Source organism: Psittacula echo, assembly GCF_963264785.1.
Source record: "Psittacula echo genome assembly, chromosome: 4".
Taxonomy (NCBI): Eukaryota; Metazoa; Chordata; class Aves; order Psittaciformes; family Psittacidae; genus Psittacula; species Psittacula echo.
Window position 1 is genome coordinate 111220038 of NC_137738.1, and position 27612 is coordinate 111247649.

The window sequence follows — 27612 nt, forward strand, 5'->3', positions numbered from 1 at the left end:
GTAACTTCGAAATCTCTTTGTAATATATTAAATGGAACAGAGAAAACTTTAAACTAACAGGGTGGTTTCTATTAATTTCTTTCCATGAATTTCTTAGACAAAATGAGTGTCTAGAAAACCTCTTGGAAAACAGAGATTGCAAACTGCTCTGTCGGCATTAGGGAGCTTTCTGGAATACGTGGGAAGGAAACAAAAGCCATGGGAATGTTGCTGTCAGAACCTGGGCATATGGAAATCACAGTAAGAAGTAAGATCTGAAATGTTAGTAGGATAAAGTTTCATAGCATCAAACTGGCACAGGGACTACGCTGAAAAAGCTTACAAAGAGCAGACACATGTTTTAGCTACCAGAGTAATTTTTATATGTGATTGGGCATAGCTGCAGGGGAAATTGAGAACTGCAGGTGTGTATCAGGCAGAGGAGAGAGATGAGTCAAAGATGACCGCTAGTGGAGAGAGGTCAATTGAAAAGAAGTAAAGAAGGCAGAACTGGAGGTAATTTAAACTTAAATTCTACAGTGACTAATGACTGAAATAAGAAAGAAAAGCTGTCTCAACTGCCTCCTCTTTTTTGCTTTCAATATACAGCAAATCCCAAGGGAACAAAACCCTCACTGAAATTAGTATTAGTTATCAAAATAACAATTCTAAGACATTAAAACATTTACATCTTTCCTAATTAAAGAGAACAGGATATTGTTTGTAAGAGCAGCTTATTCTAAAGAGTTACTTAGGGCTTTTCCCTACAGGGAAATATCTTGTAATAGCTACTCCAGAACAGCTATTCCACAGCTGATCCTCAGGTTTGTGCTCTTCTCCCACAGTGAGTGCCTTTTTAGTCCAAATTAGTGGCGTCTTAAGCTAAACTGACAGTAAAACTCCAAATACAGAAGCACCTATACAAGATGATAGCTCAGAACAGCTTTTACATTTGAAGTTCAAGCTCCAGCTCTTTTCAGAGTTTTTACCTAATATAAGAAACCGGATTAAAATATTCTTAAATAAATAAAAGTGAAATAGATTAAATGGAAACTTCTGCCTAGAACTGTAATCTAAGCCAGTGTCAGGAAGAGGGTCAGCTTGTAGCCTAGTTCTAACTTGTAGCTCACATTCCCACCTGTAGATGGGGAATTTTAACTTTTTCTTCAAGAAAAAAGTTGGCCCCTGATTTCATCAGTACTCATAGCAACAATTTAAGCAGCATCTTGGTGTAGCTAAAATTTTATAACAGAACACTTAAAATAGATGTGAAATGCCTATCAGTTAACACTGCATACAACGTAACTGCATTAGACAACCATGCAATAGCCACAGTCTGTAACTCAGATTAGAGCTTTCTAGTGGTACTTTCACATTTCTATTTTCAGTGTTAGCAGCTCCATTAGATATTCCATTATAAAGACTTAACTTCCTTGCTACATTTCTCAGATTGACAGTTTTGATGTGAAAATAGCAAACATATTAACTGAAGTACTTTTTTCATTAAATTACAAACCTCTGCTTTTAAGATTAAGATGTCTGATCTTTCTTTCTTATGTTTTTGATATATCAGTTCTTTATATCTCCTGATTATGCCTTTAAGTCACATTTCTTCAGCAAATCTGAAAAATCATATAACGAGTTCAGCACTTTACCTCCAATTTGCCATGTGCACAGCCTAATAGCAATAGGTTGGCTCTGTCCCTCTCACAGGAAATAGGAGACCAAGGCCATGCTCCTTCACTAGTTGCTGACCACCAGCAAATGACGGTATCTTGCATACAGTTTATTGCCAGGTGACGTTTCATCCTTCTACCTTCTGGTCCAAGTATATCAATATAAGAAATCTGATGGAAGAAAAAAATGCGGAAAATATTTGAGGTGATAAAATAGCATAGTAGGAGCAATTGGGAGCATTTAGTTTGGATGTGTGGAAGTGAATGTATTTATACACAGAGGGCTGCGTACATATATACTTACATAGGCTGTCTGTAAATGTAAAAAACATCCCTTCAGACAGAAAAAGACATGCTCACACTTTTATCTATGGGGAGGGGATTGGGAAGGAAAGGAATGTGAGTTAAGAAGGAATTTACTGCAATGACTCCAATCAATACCAAAATGTACAGTCATGGTTGCTTGACAGCATCGACCTACACACAGGATTTAAGCTTAGCAATATTAAATGACAAGTTCTGCAAAGCTGACCAGGGAGCTAAGGCTAATGTTTAAGACATAATCAAATATTAAATATATTCTACAGTATTTGAGCAAACATATATCTTTCTTTTTCCTCTCTAAATTAAGGAATTCAGATACAAACATCGGCTTTGCAAGAGAATATATACTCTTCTGCATAATGTGGATGAGCTACAGCATCATGCGTAAAGTTTATGCAGCTCTTGAGAATTGTGCCTCTTTCTCAGGAAGGATTTGTGGAATTTATTATTCAAACTCTGTTATTTTGGAGCATGGTTATTTGAAAACATGAGCAGTGCACCATCTGGGTGACACATGCCAAGGAAATATAGATTGCACTGCATTTCTGCTTAAGGAATTAATGGAAGGTTGATAGCTAGGGGAAAAAAAAACTATCTTGCCATTGCTGGTCAGCAATAATCGAACCACTTTCTGGGGATTAAGCGCATGGCTAAGCCTACTGGACCAGACACTAGCAAAGGGCAGGGGGTCTTCTTATCAGAGAAATGCTTCTGGAGCCAGTCTCACTACATGACAGATTGCTTTCATATTCCTGTCTGCAAGGCAACAAAGGATGGCAGTAATGCGATAATGCCAGAGTGCAATGGGTGTTAAGAACCCGTTGCATTTATGTATTGTATTTAGTAAATAATCAGGCTCATCCAAATTGTGATCTCACCACTCAACCAAGGCCATTAAAATCAAGGTTAATGCTTTAATAATCCTTTGCTGTTTTTTATATGGTCAAAAAGAACCTTTTTCTATTTGCATGGTCATAATATTATTGACCTCTTCATCCCCTGAATACACATCAAAAGGAACTGAAATCAAAGTAATTACCAATGTTGTTCTCTCATGGTAAACATTTAACTCCTTGTACTGCCTCCTCCTTCAGTAAATTGAAATGGATTAAAAAAACACACGTGGGAAAAACTTGCAAAAGGTCAATATTTTCAGAATATTCTGTGGCTTACTTGTCAAAATACGTAGAATTGTAAAGATAAAACATACATCAAAGTTAACAGGTAGCTTGAATTAGAACTATATATAGTTAATTTGATGACAAGACAGCAAATTTACTAGGGTGGAAAACCACAAAATCTTCCACAGATATTAACTAATCCTGTATTGCAGTGTTAATTGCTCATAACAATTTCACATGTAAAAATAGCCAAAAACCTTTCATAAAACTTTATGTCTTGCATTAGATAAGGCACTTTCAAACATGGACTAATGCCACTAAGAAAAGGCAAATGAAAACAGTTGGTTTTATATTTTGCTGGTCTTCAAGACTGTAGCAATTCTAAGTCTTCCTTTATTTTTTCAAAGTGTAAATAAAATCCAAGGTGGTATCTCTCAGAAAGGACAAAAATAGAGAAAATAATTCTTCCATTTAGGTACATATTGTGGAAAAAAACCCTCAACTTCTGGATAAATATGAAATTGTGAGGAGGAAAGCATGGTTGACTTGTTCTTATTAATAACAGCATACTGGCAGTCCAGTACTGCCTGGCATTCCCTGACAATTTTGTTCACCATGAGGCTGGACATGGCACAGTGTGGAGCTGCTTCTGTGCAGGTACCAAAGAAATTATAATGTTAATATGACAGAAATTTAATTATATCACTGGGTATGATTGTAAGCAAACATTTTTCCTCATTTTACAAATGGGAATTTAAATGCAAATACTACATACATTCTCAAAACTACACCAAAAGCCAGAGGCAGAAATGAAGGCTACACCCAAATTTCCTGAATCTTAGCTCCAGATTTTGATCCTGTGGCAGTTCTGTATCAGTGCAAGTTAGCTTTTAATTAAATTTCTCTTGGAAAAAACCCCCAAAACACTAAGGAACCATTTTTTCCTAAAGAGAGCACTTACAAGTTTGCACATTTGCAATTGATGACCATCTTTTGCTTCTTTTGTTACTATTGACAACAACACTAGTGTTGACTGTGTCTGTTCTTTTAACTTACAAGTTTGACCAAAACTAGCCATGAAGAACTCCAGTGCAGAGAGCTGACATAATATTATTGCAGTAGTGAATAATACTTTCTGCTGGCACACACTGGTGCAGTTTTGAAGATAATAAAAATTTTATTTAGCTGCCTAACTAGCAAGCCTCACACAAAAGAATATTCAATTAAAAAATGCAAATGCCTTTTTTTGGCTGGCAAAGAAATAATCCATAGTGATTCCCACTGATTTCAAGAGAAAGCAAAGTTTACATTGAACATGGAGGCATTTTGAGAAGCTCAACTGTGTCAGCAAAAAACTGAACATAACAACCCTATTAAAGAGTGCAGCAGATATTTCTGGTTTCCTAGGGCAGAGAGCTTTCTATGGATTAGGATTTCCTTCTTTCCCAAGCAAAAGTGCCATAACCATTAGATCCAAAATGTGCCCAGCAATGCTCAGAATGAAAATGTTTTCAAAAAAAAGAATTTTCTTACATAAATTAAGAAGCTTTGGCCCTCACAGTTAAATGAAGAAGCCAGTCTCCAGCTCACCACAGCTTCTTCATTGAAGTTTAGTGCTATTAAAAAACCAACCCACACCACAGACCATACTTCCTTCTAAAGCACAACCTTAACAAACACCATAGACCAGGCATAAGCACACATCATTTTAAAGTAAACTACGTATCAGCTCAGTTCCTGGTGAACAGTGAACTGTCTCAAATCCACGTTATAGAGGTTGGATCAATCTCGCAAACACAAGTCATTGCTGAAAAGAGGCCCTGAACTGAAACAGCCTGGAAAATGTATTAGATATTCATCCTAGCAGAAAGTATTTCTACCAAGCAAGTTAAAATGTATTATAGCAAAACTTAAATGAAACACATCCTTAAAAAGCTTGCCTTGCAGATGCAAACTCCCATATGTAAGGAAGCAAATTACTGAGGGGTTGTCAAGGGAAAAATATTTGCTATTTTCTAGCACAAGATTGTTTTCCTTAACATTTATCCAGGCTGAAATAAATACAAACTCTCTCTTTAGCTCACTACATCTTTCTAACTTTCTTGGGTGAAGGCTTGTCTCTTCTTCATTCTTGCAGTGAATTGAATGCAGCTCCTTTCTTACCCTGCCTGTTCAAAGTTAATTGCCTTTGGCCAACTATTTTTTCATATTATCTTAGTGCCAAGCAATTCCACCTAAAGTCAGTCATTGCCCTGATGCCAAAGAGTTTGTGGTCAAAGCAAGTTATGTCTACACAGCCCAAACCATCCAAGACACAGTGTAATTAAGCTTGAGACGAGCTGGGTCTACTGAGATTCAAACTAGGTAGTTTAAAGGCAGCTCAGCTATCTCTAGAGTGTTTTTCAGCTACTGCCGTGACTGACACATCCATACATAAATGGCTGGAAAAAAGGAGCATTTTAATCTTCACTGTGTAAGTACTGAATTGAGACACAGGCGCACCAAGTCACTTGCCTAAGGTCACACACAGAATTTGTCAGAGGTGAGAAAGTCAGCTTCTGTACCTTGAGTCCTCGCTCAGTGGCTTAATTGTAAAACCAACTCTCACAACAATACGATTACTGTAACTAGAGGGAAAACTAAGATTTCTGCAAAGAATTACAACAGTCTTGGAGCTCATACAGATGACAGAATTATCATAGCTTCATGAGTTCACGTATATCAGCTGAGCCATAGTAATTGACCATGCATGTGTTTGTAGCCCACAGCAAACAACAGGTAAAACACATTAGCTTAAATCTTGTACACTGAGGTTTACCATTACAGATTTTGCTTCATGCTTGTTAGATGCTGAGATTGTGCAAAAGGTCAGTTACTGCTGCTCAACTGACACAAGGTAATCTGTTAAGCAGGGGTAACTCAACAGTGTGTCTGAGCCCTTAACCTAAATACAGTAGAAAATTGGATCCCTCTTGGCACAGTATTTTAACTCATTAACTCAGAATGCCATGTAATTTTTCTTTACTTTTCAATACCTGCCATTTTTAGAATTTAAGCTGTTCTAGTCAGTTACAGGAAGGTTTGCAATCGTAAAGTTACTGCAGTATTTACAGTCACCATTGACAGTAATACCTTGAAGTCCAAACAAGAGAGTTTTTCCAGTCTTTTGTTTACATCAGGAGAATCCATTTTCTTTGTAAACTGAATAAAACAGAGTTGGTTATGGTCCTCGAATGACAAGATGATGAAACTGTCTGTAAGAACCGCTGAAAAACAAATAAAAATTGTCACCACTGTAATACCTGTTTCTAGTAGCAAAACAAATTACTGAAACTCCACTGAGACATTGCAAAAAGCAATTTTTTCAAGACAGTGTCTTAAATATTACACTGAAGCCTCTGTAATCTCCTAAAAGGCATCAATGTGTCATCTTGCCAAGACCTTCTTGGAAATGAGAAATAAAGCCTAGGGAGTACTCCGATTACATAAACATGAATAAATTATCTCGGAGCAAGCTACCACTACATTCAAATATATGTTTTATGCCCTTCCGCATTAATTTTCATCTCAGTTCAGCTTTCAATGTTGGTTTTTTTCCTCCTTCTTCTTCTTATGGTAACACCCACCAGTATGTCAGAAATGCATCATACACAGCATAACTTCTGTTAAGGATGATAAATGCAAATTAGTACTTGAGGTGTATCTGGTGTTTTGACATCGTAAGGTTCCAGATGCTGTTGCAGACACCGAGGAGGCTGTTACATACAGGATTATACTTCAGAGGGGTTATGAGTTTGCTGAAAGCCTCACATGGGGGTATCCGAACAATGCAGGAAACCAAGATGGAACACACTCCCTTGGAGTGTGGAAAAGTGTAGTGGAATCCCCGCTGTTATCGTAAAAGGGTGCTAGACCAAACCAGTTCAATAGAAAAGTGATTAACTAATTTAACAACGAAAATTAATTAGACAATATTATCTAAGATTTTTTCCCAAGTGTTATCCAGTTATTCAGGCAGTATTATGCCTGCATTTTATGCAAGCAATATTAGGCGTGCATTTAAAGAGATGTCTGAGAATGAAGTGAGTCATCAGGGCTACTAGTACTAGGTCATTGAAGAATTGTTAATGAGAATCAGGTTTAAGTACAGCTAGCAAGCTGTTTCAGAAAGTAAATTGAGAAACCTCTGCTGAAAGGAAAATGTCAAGTGAAGTGGAACCGGATTTAAAAACAACCAACCCTGCAAAACAAACACAAAAGCATTTGTGACTAATATCCTAGATTCTCAAATGTATTTTACATATCCTTGAGTAGACTGACAGTTTAGTCTTACATGTAAGCATTGAAAACTTGCCACTCAGCTTTGCTTTGATTTAGACTGATTTACAACCAGTTGCAATTTCTAATAGTCATGTACTGGCACAGCTCCGAAGATTCTGGTATGCAAATGCTAAAGGGTAAAGTTTAAAGCCAAATAATTACCTCTGAAATGTAACACTAACACTAGCTTAAAAAGGAAAAAAAAAAAGAATAAAAGAAATAGTGATAAAGTGTCTGAAATGGTGAGTTAGAAGTTATAACTGTGATCCTAAACACACATGAAAATCCAAAGCCATCGAGTATGGTATCCTCAATATGTACAGTTAAAACATTTTGCTATCCTCACAGACATAGTTTACATTACAGATGACCTACAGCACATCTCAGCTGCTTCTGAAATTGGTTTTGGTTGAAGGGAAGAAAGCAGGATTCAAAGATCCCTGGGCAGGTGCGAATGAGACTAGCACTGCCTTGATTTCCAGTATCCGTGGTTGTCCTGGGCAGGAGTGGAGACTATATCAACATGAATGCAGCTATGGGCATAGTTAGACCATTATTCAGAGAGGACCCATTTGCTGCCGAGTCAGATTACCCTAAAAAGACAGGCAGTGTAGTTAACATTCCAAATACTAGTACTGCAACACTTCAGTGCCACAAAATAATTTAGAAAATGAGAAATACTATTTCTTTTAGGAAAACAATTTTTTTATAATTTCTAATTAAATAATTTTCAATATTGCCCATTATAATAAAATAATAATAAAAATATTGCCCATTATAATAAAAATCAGGATGACTTTATTAGAGACAGGAGAATTATAAATGCAATCATAATTAGTTAGTATTTTTATGACACATTAAGCCAATGTAAGGCAAAGTAAGTATAATTTAATTATGCATTTATTATTTATTATATTTTTTAAAAGATGGAGTATTCTAAGTCCTATAAACAACTTCAATCTGGGTATAAACTTAGCTTCCATGCTTTCCTACATTTTGTCACCTGAAAGTATGAAATTTTCCCTCTGGAAACAAAGGGCAGAAAAATCTGAGATGGAATGAATAGTTTAGTAATTCAGGTGAAGAGTGAAAAACAGAAGTCAACACATCAAATGCATTCTATGCTATTAGTTGATATAAAAAATGAGGTTAGGGTTAAATTTTTTTATAATAAAGATTCTACTAAAATCATTACGTTAAAGTTAATTTTCAAGACTACAAAACATTGGTAACATCAGTGGACACAGTATTGTAGCTTTCTTAAATAACCAGACCCAAATTCAATGGATGCCTGAAGAAAATAAATCATTAAAGATCAAAGTTAAGATAGCATATATTCTTATTAAAAGCACACAATTTGTGTTTATTTGTTAAGAATTTGGAAGATAATGCCCATATAATTTGGCTCTCACTGAAATTCCATATTCTGGATCATGCATATGCCAAGATATCTGGTTTAATTTTCAGTGGAGCCCTGTAGAGATACACTGAAAAAGCTATACTCATATTATTACGCTGATGAAAAAAGGTACATTTTCGTAAGTTTTCTTCTGCATTAAATTAGAACTTTATTTTTAGCAGTTACTAGTTAATAACAATAGTGAGATTCTGGAAATCTAGAAACTAAATCAGAACACCTCTATACAACTAATGTTATCCAGCCTATTTTAAGAAGTAAATACTTTAATAATAAGAATCCATGGTTAATCTTGGCTAATGTTTGATTCTGTCCCATTTTCCCACTTATGGAATAAGCATGACAAGTTCAAATGGCATGTTCACAGTGATTAAAATGTGTAAGAAAGTGAATTTTAGAAACTCATTCAGTATTTGACAAGCCTGAAAACTTTGATGTTAAATATTATTCTTAAAGTGTTCTTAGTCCTGAGGGTTGTAACTACAGCATTACATGCAATTACTTGTTGTGTTTGCAAGTCCCCAGTGGCAATAATTAGTCTACCTGTTGACATACTGTTTCTCTACTCTATTGTTAATGTAGGCAATTGATTTGCACGTGGCTGTAATTACCATCACTGATGGTGTCGGAGATGAGCTTCCCCACCAGGGTCCTGTCAATCACCACTTTCTCCAGCTGTGGCCCAGAAAGGCTTAGGGACACCAATATACCTGAGTGAAAGAGGAGCTAAATCCAAATAGCAAGAAAACAAGACATCAAGAATCATTAATAAAGTGAAACGTTCCAAGGTACATATTAGCAGCTGTCCATTACATAGTAATCTAATTCTCAAAATTACAAAAAAGACTTATCGTTGATATGAAGGTGTCTTATAATGACTTTGAAGGCTTTTTCAATGAAAGGGAGAGATGTAATACAACACTGAATTACACAGGTACAAGAATTACAGTTGCTGAACACCTGAAGAAAATGCATGCTAAGTCTCCAAATGTACTAAATAAGTCTGTTGAAAATGGAGATCAAAATTCTGTCTTGAATGAGGAAAGGGATGATGCTAATCATAACCCATGGACCTGATTTTTTCCATATGAAGAAACCGCATAGCCTGCATCAAAAACCAAAAAAAGTGTGCCTTTATATTATCATCACAAATTAAAACCAGCACCTTTTTGCTATCCTTGTTATTTCTGATCATTCATGTATTAACTTAATGTTGCTGTACCACAGTGATAGAAAAAATAAACCCCATAAAATTCCCTTCTCCATTGTGAGTTGACTTCACTTTGCGAAGTTACTCCAGTAGCAGGACTAAACAAAAAGCTTTATTAGAGAGATACTGCTTTCTTAATAATGTGGTTCTGTCCTACGAAGACGGGCTGAGACAGCTGGGGTTGTTCAGCCTGGAGAAGAGAAGGCTTCAAGGAGACCTTAGAGCAGTCTTCCAATACCTAAAGGGGGCCTACAAGAAATCTGGAGAGGGACTTTTTATAAAAGCATCAAGTGACAGGACACGGGGGAATGGATTTAAACTGAAAGAGGGAAGATTTAGATTAGAAATTGTTCACTATGAGGGTGGTGAGGTTCTGGCATACGTTGCCCAGAGAAGCTGTGGCTGCCCCATCCCTGGAATTGTTCCAGGACAGGCTGGATGGGGCTTTGAGCAACCTGGTCTACTGGAAGGTGTCCCTGCCAACGGCAGGGAAAGGACCTTAAGGTCCATTCCAACCCAAATCATTCTTTGATTCTATGTTTCTAACTGTAGTGAAACCTTGCTGGACTTAAAATTATCAAGTTGGAACTAAATTGTGATTTTATCTAATCTAACTTCAACATAGGTATAAATTGAAGTTTTGAAAGATTGTAATAAAAGCTACATGAGTGTAACCATGTCTAACATTTTTACTAGGACAAAACCTTAAAGGACATCTGACATGACACGGAATATTGAAATACTGACTATATATATTTATCAAACAAATGCATGATTTGATTTTGGCAGGATGGGAAATTATCATTTTTTCTTAAAAAAATAATTTCCTATCACAGTTTTTTTTTTGCTTCTATTTCAGACACCACTAGAATTTATTTTTTAAGCTTCCTTATATCTAACCTAAATCTCCCCTGTTTAAGTTTGAACCCATTATCCCTTGTCCAACCGCTAACCATAACTGTCTGAAGAACGCATTTGAAAAAGTGATTGTTGAAACCCAGAAGCTGACAAACTATGACACAAGCAATGACCAAGCAAAATTCCATAAATACTCTAGAAAGATCAGTTCTAAATTTCTGAATGAATATCATCCTGCTAGATAAAACACCCCAAATCCTTCAGTGTTATACGCGAACAAGAGAGCTGGTGCAGTCAGCAAAAAAACCCTACAACTTGCGTCTTCCACAACACCTTTGCTTGCAAATTATGTTCTTCTCTCAGAAGAAGATACTGCAACGGTAGGTTGTTTCCATGCTTCCTTTTCTTGCAGGGAAAGAACAAGCCGGAGTTAATCTGGGAGAACAACTGAAGTGAATCAGAAGTCTGTAGTCTCTAGGTTTACCTGACATATATACCACACATCCATGTAAGGAAGAGAGATGAAACACAGGAAAAAATGTGGTTTGGTCTGTAGATGGTCAACAATCTTTAATGACTGCATCATGGAAAGAGCCCACATGCTCATCCCTCTGCTGACATCTAATCTATGTCATCCATCTATGCTGTACGGACATACGCTTGCAAACTCTTGGCTTGAGAGCAACAAATAACATTAGGATTATTTAACTCTTAAATGTTTCAATGTGTAAATTCACTTTATGCCTATATGTTCATTTCCTGGTAATGACATAGATCACACCTGTTACAGAGCTAGAATACAAATCTATGGAAACTGCTCCAGTGTCTGATGACAAGACATTTATACAAATATAAAATACTGTGGTAATGGGTGTGCTTTGTTTTACATCTATGAAACCAGTCATTAAACCAATGCTATGTATTTTCACTATCTCATAGATCTCTCTCTATGCCATCAGTATGGCATGACAGAATAACATAAAGTCAGTAAAATATATATTTTATATATAATATATAATTTCCATGTCTTTTCTTGTTTCTCCCATTGCACTCCCTCCTTCTTTATTTTTCAGTAAAACATTCTTCCCCATTATTCTCCACAATTTTTCCTATAGTAACTTATCATGGTTCGTAATACACCTGTGCTTTACAGGTCTAAGTCCTTCCCTTTAGGAACTGTAGTCTAAATTTAAAAAGTAAATCAGAGACTTTACACACTATATGGCCATGTAAGGTCAGTATTCCTTCCACCTCCCTTTAAAAATCCATTGGATTAGAATAGGGGTTTTTAAAAAGTAGTTCTTAAAGTTTACCATGAAGTACAAGCAGGTATTTAAATAAAGCAGGGACATCATTGAGTCACCATCCCTGGAGGTATTGAAAAGACCTGCAGATGTGGCGCTGAGGGACATGGTTTAGTGGTAGACTTGGTAGTCTTAGCTGAATGGTTAGACTTGATCTTAAGGGTCTTTTCCAACCTAAATGATTCTATGATTTTGTATTATCTGTCATCAAAAATATTCTGTAAAAGGGAAAATACGTATGTGTTCAAATTGAAACGTCAATATTTCAATTCTTTACCATGTAGTCTATGCAAAGACTGTTACATAATAAGATTTAGGTGCTATTATACATAAGCTGGCATAGTTAAGCTCGTATTTTGGTAGATGGGAGCAGTCCAATCATAAGCATGAATGAATATAAAGCAAATGGGGAAGACTGAAAACTTGGCTTGAACACAGATACACAGTGATCCAACTCCAAAAAGTACTGCTCAAGGGAATTGCTCATCATTGCTAAGGAATAAATGCAAATGGAAGAAGCATTATTTACACAAAGCACAAAATCATGCCATCTAACAGGTATCATATAGGGAAAGAAACTTGCAATAATGAACCACTTCACAAATTTTTCAAACTAAAGTACTGCAATGTGAAAAATAGAAAGCAAAAGAGTCAACTCTACAGCTTTAACAGTCTCAAAGTGTTCCTAAACAAATTATGAAAGCATGATTTCATACCTATTGGAAGAACAGGCATAGCCTTTGAACTTGTATTTGAGTAAAGTGTTTGGGCATCTGGTCATTCTACATGCTGGGATGGAAGGGCCACTTAATTTCTGTGTTATTGAAGAGTTGAATGTGAAGACTTTGATAGAAGGAATTATGTACTTTGTGTGCCAAAAATGGTTACCCAGTGAGCAAGAAGCACATAAGAGGAACAGCAGATACTCAGAGGAAGACTTAGCCCTTCCCCAATAGCAAAGCGCTCCAATATGCATTTGAGTTACCTTTTATTAAGCAAAAGATTTAAGTACAGGCTCATGACCTGTGGACTCCAGTAGAACTTAAGCACATACTTAAGTGGATTCCTTTATCCTTGGAAGCCTTAGCCCTTCACTCCTCATTCATGCAGCTTAGCTGCTTATCAGCCCTTCTACCTAAAAAGATACCTGCAGAGCAAAGCCAGGATTTGCTTCTATCTGATTAAAATTGGAAGAGAATGAAAATATGCCTGTAAAAAATACCGCTGCAAACTGTTTTCCCTTACAGAGCCCAACCGACAAAGGAATATGCAAAAGAAGAAGAGAATTGCAAAGCATTTCTTGTTCAAGCAGGTTCCCAGGGTTTTTCCCCACCTCTTCATTCCAGATTGCTTTCTTAGCCACCCTACCATAATTACTGTTGCACGCCTTATTACAGATGAAGTTATTGTTGTTACATGTTACTGTTTCACAATAATCGATGCATTTGTACTTCTAGCTCCAAATCTCTAAAACCACACATTAATGGTTCTGATCAAAAGCAATCGAAATAATTTAGTGCGAGGGCTGTGTTCCTCTTAGTAACTGATGATGGGTACCAGCGTCTCATGTATTCTAGCCAGGATGTCTTGACTTTGATATCAGAAGTGTTACTGTGTGTCACCACATATCTTCCTAAATCAACTTGCTGATGGGCATTGTAGCTGATACAACAAGCCACGTCAGCAAATATTGCTGTGTATCTCAATGCAGAATCCAGTTCTAAGTATACCAATGATGGCATCATAAAACCTATTCACATACATATGTAAATTGCAACACAAATAAAATTTAATCAAACTAATTTAGCAAAGAATATGTCTTTTTCATTAGCAGGTAACAGATATGATTCACAGCTAGTGCTTGGCATTTATACAATAAAATAATTCAGTGTTGGCATGTGTTTTAATTCTACATCGTAATGCAAATGTAGAACTACAAAAAGTTGGAAATTAAATCTTTTGGCCAGATCTCATTAATTTTTACTACATTGTATTGTAAAACCTGAACAAATGGCATCATTTCATAGTACTGATTTCATGATTTTGTGGCAAAACTTAAAAGCATTTCAAAGTATTAGAGAAGGAGACCAAGAGGAAGGGAACCAGCCAGAGCTGAGATGAGTAAACTCAAAAATATTGATAAAAATAATTCCTTAGGTTATTACTCCTCAGCAGGGAAAGCCAAGGAGTAAATTATTTACTTAATTATGAACAATACAGTGGCATCTTATTGTAAAGATTTCTTGTCTCTTTTTTTGTCATGCTTCTTTTGTGGTCTCTTTATTTTCCTTTGACATCAACCAACTGAAGATTACAGGATTATTTCAGGAACTTATTACAGGTCATCAAAGCTGGGATTCAGGAGTACCATACAGAAATGGTGTGGGTTCAATCTGACTGGAACGAGCAGGAATAGAGCTAAAGAAAAGACTTCGGTCCTTTAGGGCTCAACTAAGCTCTTTTAAATAGGAGAGCAAGCTCCTTGACAAAAATCCCTGTACAGTCTGGGTTATGTTTACATGAACTGGCACATCATCTGTTTCAGAAGCTCTAAGTACTACTAGAATGTATATTTAAGACTGCAAAAATAAAGGTCAATAGATTATTTTTTTGGGGGGATGGGCAAGGAAGTAGATGTGAAACTTCTAATGCACTGATTGTATGAAAAAAAAAGTAATAGGAGAAATTCTGATGCATAAAATGAAACATTTAGAAAGGTAGAAAGCTGGGCCAGCATTATAGTTGTTCTAGGCAAACTCATATATAAGAGCCAATTTTGAGAAATATATTTGTACAATGGACAAGATAATCTGTATGCAAACTAACTGGGGTTTTCATTGAGGCATATGTATGAAGTGTAATTGATCATTTGCACACAAACGGTTAACACGACAGTACACTGATTTTCAGTAGAGGCATGTTTAAATTTATAGCCCCCAATTTTTGCCTGTGGGCTAGTTAGAAGCTGGAAGTGCTGGAGGAAGCAGTGCCGGATTAGGAAAAGCGATGTGTAGGTTCCAGAAGGCACATTAGCAGCAGTCCTGTGCTTGTTTTTCACAAAATCTGAGGGAAATTACACTGCTTTTTTAATTTATAGTCTTTTTATCATTGTATCACCTTTCAGATTGTTTTCCATTTGTTCTGTCTTGCTAAAGGTACAACGGCCATTGAGTTTTTTGATGGCACATTGTTATTACAAACAAAGGGAACTCTTCCTGGTTCAGCTAAAGATACAGCAGATTCAAATACATAGAAAAATTATTGGAAAATCTGACGGTTGTTGAGTTAAATATTTTAATTTTTATAAATTAATTTATTTTACATTGTATTTGTACTAAAAAACAAAATACCTAAAAAACCCCCAAACTACTATAAATTAAATCATACACTCAGATTTAGCCCAAATCACTGAAAATTACAAGTCACAGTAATTCCCTACATGCTCTCCATGCTGTTTGTCTGCTATGTTGCTTTCCATTACACCTAAAAGTTAATGTAAATATGGACTCTTCTTTTTCCACTAGCAGCTGCTCTGCTATCCATTCAAAATAGCATGCCCTATAAGAGCTATGACATAGATCACACCATTATGTGATAAGCACTTACTGCTTAAACAGTTAATCAGTCTCTTACTTAGAACCAAACAATAAATGTACATAATTTCTACAAGCTTCAGAACATTTGTATCAAAAGGGAGTCTAGATATTTCTGCAAAATGCTCAAAGACAGATAAGCAGCAGAAAAAACCCAACCCAAAATTGAGAGAAGACAGCTTTTCTGCTCTAGACTCTCCCAAATTATTCATTTTTCTCTGTTTTATTTTCATTTGTTGGAGAGTTTATATTTTCAGGAAGACAGAAAATGGAATAACACAATTGTTTTGGCAGAACATTCTAACCCCTGCTGGAGACATCAATTATCAGCCATTGTTATTTAAAAAAAACCCATTTTGTTTTATGATTGAGAAACCAAAAGCAGAAGTTCAGGAAAGAGAAATGACTAAGATTTTTATCTGTAACTCTGGCTACGTTAGAAGCTATACTATCAGTTATGCTCTGGCTATACAAGCCATCTAAAAAACCCTTAAAAATACTCCATTTATCAAGCTATCCCCTTACACGATTCAATTCAATATAGAGCCAGACCTAATACACTAAGATAAAACCATCCCTCTCTTTTCTTTCCCATCTAGTACAAGAAATAAGCAAAAAAGTATTTATCTCCTTGTTGATGTAAGCTTGAAACTATTTAGAGGATGCAAAATGACAAAAAAAAAAAAAAAAAGGGTTTTGAACAGAATTGATAATGAATAAAAGGTGTTAGACTATAAAGGCAGGATGATAAAACTCTGGTAAGAAGTTCACTGTTCAATATATGAACTGGTAAAAAATGCATGTGGATGCAGATAAGATAGGAGGAGAAGGAAAATGATAGAGGGAGAATGCATGGGAAAGCAAATGAAGAGACAGCAAACTGGGAAGCAGATGAATACACATGGCTAATTGACTCAGTATTTCTTAACCAGATTCCTTACCTACTCAGAAAAATAATAACAGGGAAAAAAAAAGTCATCTAAATTAGCATGCAATTAATATTTAAATCAGTTATAGAAGATTAACATTCACAGGTACATACCATGTAATCTGTACATGAATGATACACATTTATTAGAGATAAGAACTGATAGGCAAATACTGTTTAGACAATAATATCTTTATTATTGGTACAAAAAGACTATTTACTATTTGGCATGTCAGGTATCTAAAAGTTCTGCTGTTCTTAAAGACATTTCTGTAATTTTGAGCTGTAAAATGCTTGAATATTTAATATTCATCCTGCTGACACACACCTGTAACCACTTGAATTAGAGAAAAAAAGAATCTGAAAAAGCATAAAAGTTGTAACACAAAATTTCTTCTTAGAAGCAGTACTAGTAATATTTACAATTATACCTATGCCAAAGCAGTTTCAAATACGATGCACATTCCTCATTAACAATGTCGAGTGCAGAAACTTACAAAATATGTACATTACATACATATAGAATTACATATGTTTTTAGAACAAGCGCATGGTTTAGGAGCTAAAGCATGTGTCATGTTCAGATCTCCCACCTACCCTACTGTTCTGTGTTAATGAGGATGTGAAAAGCCGTGGAACTTATATACGGACACTTATATGTTGATCTTACATAGACAGCTACATGTGTGCCACATGTCACAGTATCTTTTTTCCATACTTTGTTTAATGATCTAGCTTCCCTCCCTTGTGTTACACAAGCACAAAGTAAAAAGATTTGTGACAACCATGTAAATAATTAAAATAGAATAATGTAATATAAGACAGATTGCACACCTGTCTGTATGTTTTAACTGCTCCCTTAACCTGCAATTTTGAGGTACAGGATGCTTTCAGTTTCCCCAAATAATAATCATAATCTCACAGAATCAGGACCCTTTAATGCAATTTTTCTTGTTGATAAACCCCAGATTTCTGTTTTGTAGCATCTATTTCAGGTTAGAAATTGAAATAACTATAATCTAGGTAATAAGAGCCCATGCATTTAAAAAACCCCATGATTTTCTGTGTTAGTTAACATTTTAACACTAGTGCATCTACCACTGAATGGCTGCTTGGCTCCACTGACTGAACACTGCAAGAGCTTGTCAAAATATTTTACCTGACAGATATGTTTGTTCTTCCATTTGCTCAGCACACATTGACTGTTTTGCATTAAGTCCTAAAGGACAACAGAAAACAGAGAGTGGAGTTGGCAGTACACACTGTCACTATTGGTTAACATACTTTTGATTTTCGAGTTTATAGGTGAAGCATGTCACACAAAGATGCAGCTGTTTTAGAACAGCCTGCCAGACAAAAGCACATTTATCATCACCGGGAGAGTTGGATCTTTATGAAAATTAAAGCTGTTGAAAGAGGTTTGAAAACCGGATAATGTGTTGCTGTACTTGAAACTTTCTGAAACATACCTCTACCTCCTTGAGAGTATCCCGCAGTTTGTCTGGCCGCTTGTTTTTCAGTATCCAGGGATAATCTCTAGCTGGAGAATAAAAAAATAAAATAAAATAAAACAAAATAAATATATAGAGAGGTGAGTGTGTACATATATGTGTATATATATGCATGTATGTGTACAAATATATATTTCTATAAAATAAAGTTCTTAAAGTTAAGCTTCCTTTTCTGTGGAAACACAAAACTAAGATTTCAAGAAGTTACCTGAAATGTAAAACTTACCTATAATTGGGAAAAAATGGCTATGGTTTTTATTGGTTTCTATTGTCAAATGACATCCTTTTGAAAGTGTTGTATGGACAGTTAGCATGTTACATCCACACTGACTGTGACTTCACGATGGCAACTTGTGTACAAAGCTCTCAGGATGTAGTTTCTTACTCAGCTGCTAAGTTCTTGCAATGAGAAAGCACCCCACATTCAGTATGTTAACTTAGAATTGAAGTTATCAAATCCTAAACAGATCCTACTCTTTCGAATTAGCATTTCATTGCCTAATTTCAAAAGGCAGGCACAAACCTGTCTTCAAAACATATATGTATGAGTATATGCATATACAGAGGCATTAACGACAGGTAATTGTGAACGCCATAACTTGTATTATAGAGTATAGTTATTTATAGGATTTGTTCTTGAAAATTTGGTCTGAAGAATCTGCCAAGTCAAGCAAACAAGAAACTGCATGACTGCTACAGTCCTTTAACAAATTTATTAATGTTCAGCAAACTATTGTGAGAGTTCTGGCCTAATACATTAATCCTGAAATCAGGAGGCAAAGCTTCCTCTGGAGTTGCTAGCAATTGGTTTGTTTCATGGCTGAGAATCAGGCTCTAATAATTTGTGAAATTTCATCATTTAAAAGTAAGCAGTTTTCTGTCCATAAGTATACAATAAAAACCATGAGAAAGTAGAACACATTGTCTTTCTAAAATCTAGCCTATTTAAAGGAAAACTGATGAAAAGTTTTGAGCTCCAAGCTGTCAGTTTGTATGCCAACTTCCAGACTGAGTGACTTAACAGTTGTGTTTAAACCTCCCTGCAAAAAGCAGCTTACAATAGGAGCGCTATAGAGTGAAAAAATGAAGGATTTCATATATCAACAAAAGAGCACACCAACACACAACTTCTCTTTGTATTTTACTGGACTGAAGCCAGCGTTGGTGGAACTGTTATGATAATATTAATTAGGCATGTAAGATCACATTTTCAATGGGTGCCTTCATAAATATTGGAATATTTATCCACATATGCAAAATGGGAAATTGCCTGTACTGATACCAACCCATATATACAAATCAGCAGCTGTAAATAAAGTTACCCAGTCCTCCTCTTTAAGAAGCGTGCCATACAGTGCTTTGTCCCTAGGCCACCCTGTATTTACAACAACAAGGTGCAGTAGCTTGTGTTCCTTTTGCATGTCACAAGTATGAAAGATAACAATTGGGGCTTCTGTATAACGGGGTTTATCTGGGACTGCTTCTCTTTTCACACAGGCAATGCCTGTAAGATAATGCTATGCACAGCACAAGGGATGTAAATCCATTATGCTCCTCCCTACTTATAACCCTTTCTCAACTCCCCACCTTTACAGAGCTGCATTGATTCTGACTGACACACAACCCTCCACAGCGGGTGTAGATTTACCACATGGCTGCATGCACTTTTATACCCATCCCCAGCGGGGCTTCAACCTGCTCCAAACAAACCTTATGGTGTTGTAAATAACTTATCCTTCTGGCACACATTTTGCTTTCAAACACATGCATCATTCCATGTGAATTTTCATTATGTATGATAAGATGAAATGTTAAGGCAATACTTCCAGCATACATATTACTTTCTGAAGTCATCTAAAAATCAGTTAGGCTTTTTGGAGTTGTCATCTAATAATGTTTAAACCTTAATCAATGCTCTGAGCAATAATAAGCAGGCAGGAGTTGCGAAGCTTGAGCTAAAGAAAAGTTGTACCAGTGTAAAAACCTTTAACTGTCACAGTATTGCTGCGTGCGAGCATAAACTGAAATTGCTTTTAACCAGGTAATGCAGGAACTGTGTAAATGTTTCAAAGCTGGAAGCATTCTATGAAGGCAGCTGATTATTAACCTGGAATTTGATTTTGGCTGAAAGGATTTCAGCTATAATTTTCAGGTATGAAGCACTTGGTATTTCAATTCAAGAGCCGATTGAGAAATGTTTATTGCTCATCTGCTGAGTAAATTTCACATGGAAAAATCTGGATTATTTTTGTGATTCCTTTTGACAATGGATTTGAGAACCAACACACATGACCATGCTTAGAGACACAGAAAAAAACAGATTGCAAATACACTGGGAAAGAATTACAACTTTTCAACTGTTTCGTGCCATGTAGTTCTGTGACTGCCTGCCTCAGATGGTATGCGTAGAAAGTTACTCTGGAAAGAGGCTGAGGTGATTTTAATGCTCTTCCAGGGGCATCACCAATTCAAATTAATGATTTGGTTTTGCTGTAGCAAGAATCTCAGAAAATCTCCTTACATTCCGCTTGCTTTTTCTTTTCTTCTAAGTAACCATGCTCCATCTGTGAGGCTGAGGGAAAGAAGGGATGAAAAGATGAATGATAATCTTTACAACTGCTGTCAGCAAATATTAATATTAGGGAGAAGATTCACACCGTTTGATAAAACGCAAAAAATTCACCAAAACTTAAGGCAGCCCCGATTTTTTCACCTCGAGAGGCAGATATCTTAAACTTGCAGTGAAAGAAAGGCTTGTACAGCATAACGCATTGCGACGGCGGCACCGAGCCTGCAGCCCCCGAGCCCCGGCGGCACCGCGTCCGGACGCGGAACTCTTCGCAGGGGCCTGGCCGCCGAGAGGGACCTGTAGCTGAAGCCGAACAGACCTTGTGGCCCATCGGGAAACGTCCAGGATTAACGGGATTAACCAGATGAAGGAAACCGATCACTCGCTCTGCGCGGCCCCTCCGCTCGCCGGGAAGGGACGTGGGAGCCGGCCCGCAGCCCAGCGCGCTCGCGGCGCCCCCTGCCGGCCGCCCAGCAGCGCCGCGGCGGCCCCGGCCCCACCGACCCTCACCATGGTGCCGGTGTAACGTCTCGGCGGGCTGAAAGGGCTGGATCAGCTATAAAATACAATATACAGTACAAGAACCTGGAGTTTAGAATCCCACTGACGTTTCTAATGGCAAAAAGGTTGCTTTTATGTAAATATTTTCCTTTTTTTTTTTTTTTCCTCCTCTGGAATAAAAAGTCTCTAAATGCTCTGCTGTAACTGAGGAGAGAAAATCTCTGTGCTTCCTTACGCTTCCACCATACAGAGATACATACCTAAATATATGAGATTTATCGATATATATACCAAAATACATCAATATACATCTATATATATATCTGAAAATACATCAACATATACCAAAGTACATATATATGTGTATATATATATATAAAGATATATAAATATATTAACAATAAATTTGAAGTTGCATTTTTCAGAACAAGCAGTCGGTAACAAAGATTGAACATTCAGAAGTTTTGTTTAGTTTCAGTTACAGTTATTTATATTTTACCTGCTTCTTTCTTGTCGTAGTACTGGTGGATCCCAATATCTTCATCTATAGAATTGAATGTAAATATATTTAATTATGGATGTGACACTAGAAACAAAACACAACTTAAAATGCAAAGTTCAGCATCTCAATTTCTGCCAGATGGAGAAGAGTGTTAGGTGTTAACACAGCAACAGTGTAAAAACTACAGCACATAGTCTGAATAACAGGAGGACTTTCAAGAACCAGCAAGCAAGGGCTGAAGGAGAATGTAACAGGTCCTTCTATTTGTTTGGAGCTGTCATTTCCTCCACATATACTTTGATTCACTTCCAGCTGCCAACATGCAAAAGTATTTTTACCACCTTTCTAATGAGCATCTTTTATGATCGTTCACAAAGAAAGGTAAGGATCATGGTGAAAAGTATACCTTAGAATAACTTCAAACTTTTTCTGATGACTGACACAGCTGAGCTAAAGACAATAGGATTTTTTTAAGATTCATGAACTCATAAAGCTGTCCTTTCAAAGGATCCAATATTCTTAATCTATAGGTATTATTCTCTACTCGGTTCCCACGGCAAAGAAATTTGGATGTTTCAGCTACCTTGGTGCAAGCCACACCAGCCAGCTCCTGACTGGTAAATACTTAGGTGTGCCATGGCAAGCTTCACCAAGTAGATCTAAGTATGGCTCTGTATTGCATTGCTTTAAAAGAATTAGACTGACATTGTGTCTGTCTTCTTCTAAACTCAGACAGTGATACACCATGAGACATTCCGTACATGGAGGAATGAAGGAAGGCATTGCAATGGCAGACAGCAGTCCTGCCTTTTGCCTTAGGATGTTAGAATGAGGTACAGAGAGGAAGCAAGAAAGTCGGAGGTGGAAAACAGGCACAGCAGGCCACAGTACGCCTTTAATTACAATAAATCACAACTATGTATTTATTTAAACCATCAGACTTTTTGATAAAACACAGTTTTTGACTTTCTTTTTATATTGTTACAGAACAGTTCTGACACAAATTTGGGATGCCAAGACTTTCTGAGTCAATATTTGAATAATAACATTCAATTAAACATTTATTCATATTCAACTGAATTTTCAGTAATAATAAAATAATATTTCAACAAAAATATTATACTCTATAATTGGCATGAAGTGTCATAAATAATAGTTTGATACGGTCCACTTACAAACCAGTGGGGTTTTTTTTTAGTATTGTATTTTAGCAATAGCAAGGCAAGATGAATGAAGGTGATTTCTACATGACTAGTAATTAGTCATGTGTCTCCTGGAACAATCAATTAATATGATAAATATACCCTTGTAAGTATAAAATTTCAAGTAATCCTACAAAATACCCAGAACACGCAGTAATTTTTTATGCTCACGCTAAGTATAAATCATAGAATCACAGAATCATTTGCCTCTGCAAATCACGTGACTATAGATCTTCATTCACCTAAACCAGTCATTAAACTGAAGCTTACAGTCAAGTAGGGCATAGCTTCCGAAAAAGGAAAATGCATCTAATTAAATATAATCTTAACATTTTTCACTTTAAAGGATGCTCCAGTTCTATGTAAGATAAGCGAAGAAGCTGATCAAGTTCAAACATCATACTGCTGTCTAATTTTCTTTCTTTCTCCTAAGTAGAAAAAGCACTTGATTTGGACATTCAGAATTTTATATCAATTTAATATTCATTAACAAGCTTTGCTGTTTTGTTTTAGTAACAGGTAACAGCTCACCTTTAATATGTAAGTTAGTCTTCAAAGACCACAGAAACATCTCAGTCAGGCAGAAAGACATCTGGTGGCAGATGGAGCCTCAGCACTATCAAAAGAAGCAAAGAAATTGCATGAGCAAATTAATTACCCTTTATCGCCAATGAAACTGTAAGTACTTTGGAAACTAAATACTAGAAGAACCTAGCACTGATGATATTTTGTTATATGTAAGTCGTAGGTTTTGACTGCTATAAAATGAATAATGCATGGGAAAGAATAGGGTATGAAACGTAGATATGTCTATATACGCCATACAGAGAGACAAATCAACATTAGTTTAAATTTACAGCTGCTCTCACTAAAGTAAATAACTTTGTGCTTGATACTTCTTATACACACACGAGTTTTTTTTACTGTGTGGCTATTACCTTGGCATATGCTAAAGTGAAGCCACTGCTTAAAGATCTGGCTTAGACAGGAAAATCTGACTTTCAAGACAAATTTTTTTAAACACTGTACATTGGAAAGGGTCATTATAGTGAAGAAACAGTTTTGAACATGATGTTTATCCTTAGTGCCATGGTTTAGTGGTGGACTTGGCAGTGCTGGGGTAACTGGACAATCTGAAGGTCTTTTCCAACCTAGTTGATTCTATGATTCTATTATCCTATATTTGTGGATATCAGTTATACTGCTAAATATAAAAAGTGATGTCTTTCTAAATAAAAAAGAGCATTTACATTAAATCAATTAAAAATTGACAAAACAACAGCTGTGAAGCACATAAAATATACAAATTCTAATATTAGGTACATTGACTGCAGTTATAAACTGTTTGCTGAGGTTTTCTGAACAATCCACCTGAATATTCCAAATAGAGGATGTGTTGTCCTTCAGAGGAGCATTGGGAATCTTCTGAGACCCAGTAACCAAGACTTCCTTGAGTAATATCCTGAAGTGCTGTAGTTGTAAATGCGCCATCAGACCAATTACTTACACTTCTTTCAAGAATCCACTGAAAGCTGGACTCAGAAGGGGAGTTTACACAGATACAGCACACTCAAGAGCCACTGTCAGTATAGAACTGTATTTGAAGTTTTTTCTTTTTTGAAGTGGACTCTTCATTTCCTTTCCATTAGTGCCACATAGATAATGAATCCATTACAAGCTTATTGCAGAACTCCAATCACATTGAGTATCAGGTGTTTACCTCAAGAGGGTTTTGATGAGAAATATGTGCAAGAATCTCAGGTAGCATCAAGGAAGTGATCATAGTTCCAGCAGAGCTATGAGACCTTGAGGTATTATCACTCAAGCTAATATGCATGTTTTGATGCGCTGCCTAATCCACTAAAATAGCACCAAGTGGAAACAGCATTTTCTTTACACTGATCCCCAAAAGTACAAAAAGTCTAAATCCTATGGTTTTATCAAAAAAAGAGGAAAAAATAAAAGCTCACAACACAGTCCAGTAAATGGAATACACTTTCATCTTGGGTAAGAATGAGGTTTGGGAAAAAAATGCAAAGATATTTGTAGCATGGTGGTCCGTTGAACATGGGAACCATTTCTGGTGTAAATATGGATGAAGGCAGCCCCTCATTTTCCATTTGCATTACAGTAACAGGAGATTGCATATTACAATTTTCTTACTTGTTTTCTCTCTTTTTACTTCCTGACTTTAGCAAGTGAAACAAAAACTTGCATTCCTCAGTGCCCATAGATCCTAGATAAGAATCATAGAATCATAGAATAGTTAGGGTTGGAAAGGACCTTAAGATCATCCAGTTCCAACCCCCCTGCCATGGGCAGGGGCACCTCACACTAAACCATGCCATCCAAGGCCTCATCCAACCTGGCCTTGAACACCGCCAGGGATGGAGCATTCACAACCTCCCCGGGCAACCCATTCCAGTGCCTCACCAACCTCTCAGTAAAGAATTTCTTCCTTATATCCAATCTAAACTTCCCCTGTTTTAAGTTTGAGCCCGTTACCCCTTGTCCTATCACTACAGTCCCTAATGAAGAGTCCATCCCCAGCATCATTATAGCCCCCCTTCAGATACTGGAAGGCTGCTATGAGATCTCCACGCAGCCTTCTCTTCTCCAGGCTGAACAGCCCCAACTTTCTCAGCCTGTCTCCATACGGGAGGTGCTCAAGTCCCCTGATCATCCTCGTGGCCTCCTCTGGACTTGTTCCAGCAGTTTCATGTCCTTCCTATGTTGAGGACACCAGAACTGCACACAATACTCCAAGTGAGGTCTCACGAGAGCAGAGTAGAGGGGCAGGATCACCTCCTTCGACCTGCTGGTCACGCTCCTCTTGATGCAGCCCAGGATACGGTTGGCTTTCTGGGCTGTGAGCGCACACTGAAGCCGGCTCATGTTCATTTTCTCATTGACCAACACCCCCAAGTCCTTCTCCGCAGGGCTGCTTTGAATCTCTTCTTTGCCCAACCTGTAGCTGCTCACTAATACAAAGTCAACAAATTTGGTGAACGTTTCAAAATCTGATCATGGTTTGACTGAAACAAAACCCTCAAGCCCTTGATTGGCAGATGATCAGTTCAGCTGGAGCAAAGGCACATCTGCCCAGAAGACAAGGTGTGGTGGCGCTCAACAAAGCTGCTCCATCACTCACCTCCTCGGCGGGACAAGGGAAAGAAGGCTCATGGGTTGAGGTTAAGGACAGGGAGAAATCATTCACAAATAATCACAGGCAGAAGAGACTCGTGTTGGGGAAATCAGCTTAAAATTAATCAGCTTAATTTTAAAAGCCAAATCTTACTAACAAGTTCCCCTCACCCCTCCCTTCTTCCTGGGCTTAACTTCACTCCCGATTTTCTACCTCCTCTACCCTCCATGGCACAGAGGAACAGGGAATAGGAGTTGTGGTAAATTCATCACACATTGTTTCTGTCACCCCTTCCTCCTTCAGGAGGAGGACTTCTCACTCTTCCCCTGCTGCACTATGGGGTGTCTCCCATGGGAAACAGTCTTCTATGAACCAAAACATGGCCCATTCTAACAACACTCTAATCTGAAATACGTTCTGATTAGTTATAGTCTACAGGGAAAAAAAAGGAAGAAGAAAAAAAAAAAGAATTTGCTTCTGTAAGAAAACATGGCAGTATAATGTCCGAATATTTTGTTCAGGGGAGTCTTTCTTCTTCCTTTTGAGGAAATACCAACTTTCAGAGTTATGCAACTACATCTCACCATTTATCACATCATTATATTCCAGCACAATGGGGATGAGGATGATGAGGATGATGAGAACAAAGACATCTTTCTCTGTTGTAACCAACCCTAACCATTCCACGATTTGTGATCTGGAAAGCGCCTCTCAGAATTGACACTGTTCCTTTAACTACATGAGCTGCGCCCTGCTATTGCAAGGAGGTAGGTATGAATAAACATAAAAATTCCTCCCATTGAGCTTTAAGGACTCCATCACTCCCTTCTTGAAATTGATTAGAATTTAGGGAAAATGGCATAAAGTAACTCTATTGTTAAGGTAAAACTGGAATTCAATTTAATAGCTGGTTCTTTTTCTAGCTCACGCAAAACTGACTGTCTGCTTTCACAAGGTCTCCACAAACAGCAGGCAGAGATATTTTGGTGGCTGTAAAAGCAATCTGACAAATGGAGATGTTTTGCAGTGGTTACTGTGCTCCAGTACTCGGGTTAGGAGTGCTTTGTTTAAAAAAATTCCCCAATTCAGTAAATCTTTGTTTAGCCACTGATACAGAAAATAACTGTCTGGTCACTTCATAACATCAACAAATGCTGAAACTGACATCTAGGGTCCACACCAACACCTTCTATATAGCTGCTGTTGTGCCAAATAATTATGAAATATGCACTGCATGAGTGGTTCACTGATACTGTGTTTATTTCACCTGTTTCCATACAGTACCTGGGAGAGGGGGGTGCTTGTGAAAGGCAATGCCCAGCTCCCAAGGCAAGTGCATCCAAAGAACATGGACCTCTGAAAACATGTTAGGAGCGAACTAGAGCTACGGAACAGGAAATGCTGACTACAACAGACCATCTGAGCTCTGTAGTTTACATGCTAGAGGCATGG

At 37.1% G+C, this 27612-nt stretch overlaps 1 protein-coding gene across 1 annotated transcript in view; it reads right to left on the bottom strand.

The window, feature by feature from the left end:
• WDPCP (WD repeat containing planar cell polarity effector) overlaps window positions 1-27612 on the bottom strand; it is a gene marked incomplete at its 3' end in the record, with an annotated part of 157390 nt that overhangs the window by 81614 nt on the left and 48164 nt on the right. The window contains exons 2-9 of the mRNA XM_080615993.1: window positions 23547-23631; window positions 21811-21855; window positions 20763-20813; window positions 18200-18270; window positions 17890-17949; window positions 9449-9563; window positions 6233-6366; window positions 1635-1826 (exon numbers count right to left, since the gene is read on the bottom strand). Of these exons, the coding sequence (XP_080472119.1) occupies window positions 1635-1826; window positions 6233-6366; window positions 9449-9563; window positions 17890-17949; window positions 18200-18270; window positions 20763-20813; window positions 21811-21855; window positions 23547-23607 (729 nt within the window). The 5' untranslated portion in view covers window positions 23608-23631. The remainder of the gene's footprint in view (window positions 1-1634; window positions 1827-6232; window positions 6367-9448; window positions 9564-17889; window positions 17950-18199; window positions 18271-20762; window positions 20814-21810; window positions 21856-23546; window positions 23632-27612) is intronic.